At 46.5% G+C, this 8,974-nt stretch overlaps 1 protein-coding gene across 1 annotated transcript; it reads left to right on the top strand.

Annotated features, from left to right (window-relative positions):
- Nucleotides 1–5,616: 5,616 nt before the first annotated feature.
- Nucleotides 5,617–8,672, top strand: SNAI2 (snail family transcriptional repressor 2). Its single transcript, XM_070942311.1, has 3 exons — nucleotides 5,617–5,752; nucleotides 6,284–6,829; nucleotides 8,208–8,672. The coding sequence occupies exons 1-3, from the start codon at nucleotides 5,674–5,676 to the stop codon at nucleotides 8,387–8,389; spliced, it is 807 nt and encodes a 268-aa protein (XP_070798412.1). The 5' UTR covers nucleotides 5,617–5,673; the 3' UTR covers nucleotides 8,390–8,672.
- The last annotated feature ends 302 nt before the right edge of the window (nucleotides 8,673–8,974 follow it).

An 8,974-nucleotide genomic window follows, 5' to 3' on the forward strand; every position in this document is an offset into this window, starting at 1 on the left:
CATGCTGCAAAGAGGGGGCTGAGGGGTTTTTTAAAATTGTCCTTGTATAAATTTTTAAGGGGCTTGGGGAGGGGGGGTGGGGAAGGAAGGTGATAGGTCAGGTTTGGCACAGATGCATGAACTGGGAGGTGTGGAGCCGGGTGTGGAGGGGCTTAGTGCAAGTATGGAAGAGGGCGATTCCATCAGGACCATGGTTGGGAGGGGCAGATACGGCGGGAGCAGGGGACCATATCGTGTTAATGGGGCATGCACCTGCTGTCTTCAAGTGGTGGCATGCCTCAGCCCCCAAGGCTCCTCTCGTTTCCCAGGTTGTCCAGAGCTTCAGAGGCCAGGCCTGATGCTGTGCAATGCCAGGTCCGTGGTTAATAAGGCCCCCCTCATCTGCGAGTTAATTCAGGAGGGGGGAGCGGACCTGGCGGGTATTACAGAGACCTGGTTGGGCCAAGAGGGGGGGTCCCCCTCGTAGAAATGTGCCCACCAGGTTTCCGAGCATTTCATCAGCCGAGGGCCCAGGGCAGGGGTGGGGGGGGTGGCGGTTGTCATTAAGGAAGGTCTTGATCTGAGGGAGACCACTGTACCACAGATAGCCGGATCTGAGTCTCTCCTGGTAAAGTGGGGCCATGGGATGCAGGTGGGCCAGATCATGTACCTGGCTCCCTGCCACGTGACAACGGCCCTGCCCGAGCTTCTCAACGTTATTGCCAGAGTGGCGGTTGATACCCCCAGACTAGTGGTCACGGGGGACTTCAACCTGCCATCGGTTGGTGAGGCATCTAAGGTGGCCCGGGAGTTCATGGCTTCCATGACGGCCTTGGACCTGACACAACTAATTCATGGCCCTACTCACATGGGAGGACACACTCTGGACTTGGTTTTTGTCTCTGGTCAGTGGTTGAATGGCCAGGATATAGGGGATATAGCTATTGAGCCCCTGTCATGGTCTGACCATTCTCTCCTGAGGCTGGACTTTCTGACCGCTGCACCCCACTGCAGGGAGGTGGAACTGATTAGGTGGTTCCGCCCCAGGTGCCTGATGGATCCAGAGAGATTCCAGAGGGAGCTTGGGCCATTTCCTGAGGCTTTGGCTCACGACTCGACTGAAGATCTGGTGGCCGCCTGGGATAGGACGGCCGCCGGGGCTTTGGATCGTGTCGTGCCTTTGTGGCCTCTGACCTGGTGCCGCACCTGCCCAACTCCTTGGTTCACCGAGGAGCTGAGGGGGATGAAGCACCGGAAAAGACGCCTAGAGAGTGGTTGGAGGGCCAGTCATTCCGAATCTGATCGAACACTAATTAGGTCTCATATTAAGACCTATTTAGTGGCGATAAAAGCAGCAAAGTGTGATTACTTTTCCGCTCTTATTGCATCGGCAGATAATCGCCCAGCCGTCTTGTTTAGAGTGACCCGCTCCCTCCTACATCAGGGAGCGCGGGAGGACCCCTTGCAAGGGCAGGCTGAGGATTTTGCACAGTATCTGCACGATAAAATCACTCAGATTCAGGAAGGCTTGGACTCTGACTGGGTAGATTCCGGCGGGATGGCTGAGGCGGGTCTTGAGAATGTTATCTGGGACAAGTTCGATCCTGTGACTCCTGAGGACGTGGACAGGATTCTGGGGAGGTTAAACGCAACCACATGTTTACTGGACCCGTGTCCCTCCTGGCTGGTACTGGCTACCCGGGAAGTTACGCGAAGCTGGCTCCAGAGGATTATAAATGCTTCTTTGGGGGAGGGTTTCCTGCCGCCTGCCTTGAAAGAGGTGGTGGCGAGGCCCCTCCTTAAGAAGTCTTCTCTGGACCCGGCTGTTATGGCTAACTACCATCCTGTCTCCAACATTCGCTTTATTGCGAAGGTTGTTGAGAGTGTGATTGAGCAACAGCTCCCACAGTACCTGGATGAAACTGTCTATCTAGACCCATGCCAGTCCGGCTTCAGGCCTGGATACAGCACAGAAACGGCATTGGTCGCGTTGGTTGATGATCTCTGGAAGGCTCGGGACAGGGGTTGCTCCTCTGTTCTGGTCCTATTAGATCTCTCAGCGGCTTTTGATACCATCGACCATGGTATCATGCTGCACCGGCTGGAGGGATTGGGGGTGGGGGGCATTGTGTTGCGGTGGTTCTCCTCCCTTCTCTCCGATCGGTCGCAGTCTGTGTTGGTAGGGGGGCAGAGGTCGACCTCGAGGCGCCTTGTTTGTGGGGTGCCACAAGGGTCAGTCCTCTTGCCACTCCTGTTCAACATTTATATGAAGCTGCTGGGTGAGATCATCCGTGGATTTGGGGTGCAATGCCATCTGTATGCTGATGACACTCAGCTGTACATCTCCACCCCAAACCACCCCAACGATGCCCTTGAAGTGATGTCCCAGTGTCTGGAGGCCGTGCGGGTCTGGATGGGGAGGAACAGGCTTCAACTTAACCCTTCCAAGACCCAGTGGCTGTGGATGCTGGCATCCCGATATAGCCAGCTGGTGCCATCGCTGGCTATTGGGGCGAGTCATTGACCCCCACAGAGGTGGCTCGCAACTTGGGCGTCCTCCTGGATACACGGCTGTCTTTAGAAGAGCACATGACGGCCGTGGCCATCATGTGCTTTTTATCAGGTTCGCCTGATATGCCAGTTCCGCCCCTTTCTGAGTCGGGATTCCTTATGCACAGTCACTCATGCTTTCGTCACTTCTCGCCTGGACTATGCCAATGCTCTCTACATGGGGCTCCCCTTGAGGAGTACCCGGAGGCTCCAACTGGTCAAGAATGCAGCCGCGTGGGTGATTACGGGAGCAACATGGCACTTCCATATAACACCTCTCCTGCGCGAGCTGCACTGGCTCCAGGTGGTCTTCTGGGTGCACTTCAAGGTGTTGGTTCTCACATTTAAAGCGCTCCATGGCTTAGGGCCAGGGTATTTACAAGACCGCCTTCTGCTACCGATAACCTCCCACTGGCCAATACGCTCTCACAGAGAGGGCCTCCTCAGGGTGCCGTCGGTCAAGCAATGTCGGCTGGCGGCCCCCAGAGGGAGAGCCTTCTCTGGAACAAGCTACCTCCCGGAAAATGGCTGATTCCGGATCTCCGCACTTTCCGTAAGGCCCTGAAGACATTTTTATTTCAGCAAGCCGGCCTGGCCTGAATAGGTTTTATGGGTTAGTTTTTTAATTGTATAGCTAGGGGTTTTAAATTGGGACGGCCGTTTAATTTAATTTATTTTTAATTATTTTAACTTTTATATTGTATGTTATTTTAATTCTCGGCTGTTCACCTCCCTGAGTCCCTTCGGGGAAAAGGGCAGGATATAAATTTAATAAATAATAATAATATTTCCATTTCACTGTGAATAGTATTGTCTGAAAAAATGAATTGCATGACACAAATCAAATTTAAGAGATCAATGGCAAGGAAAGCAGTAGTAAGAAGGAAGGCTTCATGAGGGCAGGAAATGAAGTAACATTTTAACAATTGTTATGCAGGAATGACAGCCTAGAAGCAGAAGAAAATTAGTTGAACCACTAAAACAGAGATAAGTACTCTAGTATGCTCCTCTTATTTGGACTGCAGCTCCCCCAAAGCACCACTCAGCGCAGCCAGTGATAAGGGATTGAGAAAACTATCCTCCATAACATCTGGAGGGCACCAGATTGTTTACTCTAACTCTACAATGTCTTTGACTGCATGCATATTTATCTAGAAGAAAACATGCCTAGGAAAGCATCTCGTTATTTCCTTGATTTCATTGCATCAAAGCAGAAGCCACATTATATCATTGTTGTTGTTTTTTTAAAAAAGTAACTATCTTGCTTGGTGCTAGCAAACCAATCAAATTTCTTCAGGATAGGTGTTCTTTCAACAACAACAATGTAAGACTTTCTTGGAGTCTGTTAACAGTTGGATCTCTACATGAAAGCAGATTAACTCCACTGCTGCACTTGTTTTGGCATCTCCCAGATAAAGAAGTTATGCAGCTTGACAAAGCACTTTGCTCTTACAAGTCTTAACAGAACCACAGATTTTTTTTCCATATCTTCACTCCAACACCTGTTGCAAAGGAGGCTGGGGTGGTCTCTGTGTAACTTTCCACCTTCTACTTCCACTTTATATCCCTTGATCTACTGACACGTTGTGATAACAGTGTATGTAAAAATGCAAATTTAAGGTGAATTTGGAGACCTAAAGACATAGAACTAGAAATAAATTTCAGTTACAAACATAATGGGCAGAATGATTATATGGCTTAAATTGCATATAATTTGCAGGGAGCATTTCATGAACAACCCAATTTTGCACCATGTGAGAATGAAGTATTCACAAGGTTTAAAAGGCATTATATTTTGGGGAAATAGGTCTGGATCTGCCTTCTCTAATCTGTTGCCTTCCAGATATCCAAAACCTACTTCCAACACATCTGGAGGGCACAAGTTTAGAAAAAGCCGAGCCAGAAAAAAATGGTATTAAGAGGGAGTTGGCTAGCTTTCCTCTATTCCACACAGGCTCTCTGGGCTAACTGGAGCATTTGGCTGCACACATTTAATTCTGTGCTAGGGTATTTACAGGAATGACTCAATTTCCTCCAGGAAGGAAATGCAGAATCCCTTGCAGCAAGAAAATTCTAAAATAGAAAGGGCTTCTGTGCCCTCTGTAGCACTTTTGCTTAGAATCAAAACCCAACTTTGTTGGAGGAGATTTTCTCTCAAGTAAGCAACGCCGGACATTGGGAGTGTTTTGTTGAAAGCACAAGGTTTATGCAGACCAGAAGACCCAAGTCTCGTGGGTTTTATCTTAACCCAAAGACATCCAAAATAACACGGATCTAATTTAAGCATTCTTTATCTTCAGTTTCATATGCCTGGCTACCTTAGGGTTACACCGGGGCTATTCTGTGATTCAAAAGGCAAGTGTGGGCCCTTAAGAAGCTATGCAACATTTTTCAGCGATTCCAAAATAGGTTGCACCGCCCTTGAGAAAGCAAAGCCTCGTTCATTAACGTCTTCTACTGGATCACTAGAGGTCTCTTTTCTACCCTCCGCTCTTTGCTCAGCCGAGGGGAGCGTTTCTCCTCCGCCTTGCCCCGCGCACATCTGGGAGGCAGGCGCGCCGTTGGACGAAGGTTCGCAGAACTCCACAGCTCCGCACAGGGAGTGCGGACAAAAAGGTCCTTTCCCTCGGCGCCGCCACACACACACACACACACACACACCATCTCCTCAAGTAGAATTCGCCCGGGAGGAGCAGGACAGAGAGACTCCAGCGCCTTCCTTGCCGCTGGAGAGGAGTGTCTTCCTCTCTCCTTTGCAGCCATCACGAAGGGAGGAGTTGAAACTTGATCCAAGTCCTGAGCAACTCCAAGGGATTGGATCTTCCCTCCTAAGAGCCGGGAGAAGTCCCCGGCCTGAAGAAGCTTGAGTTTGTCAAAAGAACATGAGCGAATTCCGGATTGGCTGAAACGGCGTCCCCGGACCCCTCCCCTCTTGCACCTGATGAGTGGGGTATTTACTGCACTTTTGAAGGACTTCTTTGCACTACATAATTTTGCTGCATGGGGCAAACAGAGGAGGAGATGTTCTAGAGGACCAATGTCCCTGCAGTGATTCTTCTCTCTTCTGCTGCTCAAAAGCTGGGAACCGTTATTCCGCAGCGAGAGGAAATCCGGGAAGGGGGAAAGCAGTCCTTGTGTTTCAAAATGCCACGGTCCTTCTTGGTGAAGAAACATTTCAACGCGTCCAAAAAGCCCAACTATAGTGAACTGGATACGCATACAGGTAATGCCAGAAGGAAATCTGCATGGAAGCTGGAAGTCGGGCTCCGTTTGGGGTAACGGTAGTTCTTGAGTTAAACCTCCCAGCCTGTTTGCACCAAACTGCCCGTGTGCACTTTAGCATACTTTTTCGTCCCCCTGGGCAGTACTTTCTTTTCGTCCTATTTACAAACGTGTCAGCACCAACCTTTTGAAACGTCTACCTTTTTTTTTTTTTTCTTAACTGCTAAAATTGCATTTGATCGTTGCTGCACAAGAGAAGTTTGGAAACTTAGGAGGATAAGCCCGGATTTTACTGCTGGGTTTCTTGACCAAACTGGGAGAAAACTATACTTGGACCAAATCGGACCTCCCCCAGATTATGGTGCACAGTGTTAATTTACATATGTGAAGGACTGCATTCCTTAAACTCTCTGCATTTTAAAAACGTATGTTTGTCAATGTCATGACAATTTCATCACTGGGTAAGTCTGGGTAGTGTGGCTGTTATCTCCTTCATTTTCTAATGGTTTTCCTCTCTTTGTCTTCTTTCTAGTGATAATTTCTCCATACCTTTATGAGAGCTACCCAATGCCGATAATTCCACAACCAGAAGTCCTGAGTTCGGTGGCATACAATCCAATCACAGTCTGGACTACAACTGGGCTGTTGCCTTCCCCTTTACCCAGTGATCTTTCTCCTCTTTCTGGATATCCTTCATCTTTGGGAAGAGTCAGCCCACCCCCCCATTCTGACACTTCGTCCAAAGATCACAGTGGCTCAGAAAGCCCCATTAGTGATGAAGAGGAGAGAATCCAGTCCAAGCTGTCCCACCCCCATGCAATTGAAGCTGAAAAATTTCAGTGTAGTTTATGCAACAAGACCTATTCAACTTTCTCGGGACTTGCCAAACATAAGCAGTTGCACTGTGATGCCCAATCTAGGAAATCCTTCAGCTGTAAATACTGTGATAAGGAATATGTGAGCCTGGGGGCTCTAAAGATGCACATCAGGACCCACACACTACCTTGTGTCTGCAAGATTTGTGGCAAGGCTTTCTCTCGACCTTGGCTACTCCAAGGACATATCCGGACTCATACTGGTAAGAGGGAAATACGATTTTTACACATACTTGGTATAGAGCTATCCAACCTTTCTCTGTGTTGACCATTCTGACACACTGACTGCTCTTTTTATCTTCTTCAGTTATTGCAATTATATAGACATTGATTCCATTTTGGTCTTTTAGATGTTCAGTGGCATTTTCTATCCCCCCATCCTTTAAAAAAAAAAACTTCCTTATGTGAGTGGGCCAAATTTTGTCCTGCAATAACAACTTCTAGCTTCTCTGCAAATTTTCATCAAGGTGTCAAAAGGCAGGCATCCAGCTGGCCATAAAAATGCCTTGGAACATGATCCATGCAGGAATAAGAGAAAAGAAGCAGACACGGAGGGAATAGGAGGCAAACAGATCAAGTTTCCAACAAGAATCTGCACAGTCAAGAGTTGTGCCCAGGCAGTGCATATAGCAAAGCCCATTAGTCAGCATATGGACATAGAAGGTAGTTTTTTTTTCCCCTTGAACATTGTTTAGAAATGAGTTTTTGCTTGAAATCAGTTATTTGGTCAGATAAATGAGATGAAGACTGCAGTTGTTTCTGATTTAGGATTGCAGCCTAAAAGGGGATCTTAAGTGTAGTTAGCTGGGATTAAGTCTTTGACTTTAAGTTTTATACAACTCTGGATATATGAACAGCACAACTAGTCCTAAAACAGAATACTCTCTGATCCTGGTTTATGTAGAAATAACTCTTGTTTATCTAAGATTGTCTTTAACAATTCTAACTAAACTCCCCAAGGTTATAATGCAGTGCATACTCATATGGCAGCAAACTCCATTGAACACAGTCTAAGGGAATTTCCAAAGGGGATTGGCTGTATAGCTATCCAAGCTAACTGAATTCTGCATTAAATTACATAAATCCAAACTACGGGACAGAAGTGAACTGTTCAATTAGGTGCAAACTTTTATTTGGAATGTTTTTTTCATGAGACTGCAAGTCACATCATATGTGAATCTATATATTGGTTTCACAAAAGCAGAATACTAAAGCATTAAATCTGATGGGACCTCTGCCATCCACATCAACAGCATACAAATCACAGCCTTGGGCAGCAAAAGGCGTTGCACAGGATACAGTAAATGAATGGAGGAAACATATGGAAATGTTGGGTGGAGCCCAACCTTCAGGGTGCTGGCTGCACCTGCTGAAGTAGAATAGGTTAGTGACTTGTCATTCAATGCATCATGATTTTCTGCAAGCTCTGAGTTGCCCATAATGTAAAGAAGAGAATCTCCGATGGCATTTAGAATCCACCCGTCTCCTCCTCTGTGCTGTGCTAATAGTTTGCCCACTTAATATACACATTTCATTATTATAGCATTCAAGTGACTAAATTCCTTCTTCCCTTCTTTTCAGGAGAGAAGCCTTTTTCATGCCCTCATTGCAACAGAGCATTTGCAGACAGGTCAAATTTGAGGGCCCATCTGCAGACCCATTCGGATGTGAAGAAATACCAGTGCAAAAATTGTTCCAAAACTTTCTCTCGAATGTCTCTTCTGCACAAACATGAGGAATCTGGCTGCTGTATAGCTCACTGAGTTTACCTGTTTCCATGCTTTTGCCACAAACTAGAGACACATCTACTCCTTTCCATGTATTCATCTGTTTCCCAAGAGGTGCAAAAAAAAAAAGTTTTATTTCACTTGTTTAAGCATGACTTTTCTGTAACACAAAAGCAACAAGATATATAGAAGAAGATGCAAATGCCAAATTGATTTTTTTATAAGAATGTATCACAGTTAAAATGACCATTCCAACCAAAGTCTCCCAAAGAACCAAAATTTTGCTACATACCAAGTATCACAAGTGCTTGTCGGCGTCTTCTACATGAAGTCAGTAAATGTCAAATATTTTTTTTAGCATAGCGTGCTTCTTGATGAGTGATCTGAAATGTCTGAAAATTGCATCATTTCAAAGGAACAGAAGAATGTATGTCCAGTTGTTTGCCATGTTTTAATAGAATGTGCCTTTGTAAAACTGCCATGACAAACACTTTTGATGATGCTTCCTTTATTTGTAACAAAACGTTGGGCTTGTGAACGTATTGTTAAAATGGGAATAAGTGCAAGAGTGAGGGATGGGGGGGGATAACAATGGATATCTTTAAAGCTTTATTTTCCTAA

This window comes from Pituophis catenifer, unplaced genomic scaffold, assembly GCF_029215685.1.
Source record: "Pituophis catenifer annectens isolate HBS135680 unplaced genomic scaffold, rPitCat1.0.hap2 SCAF_3, whole genome shotgun sequence".
Taxonomy (NCBI): domain Eukaryota; kingdom Metazoa; phylum Chordata; class Lepidosauria; order Squamata; family Colubridae; genus Pituophis; species Pituophis catenifer.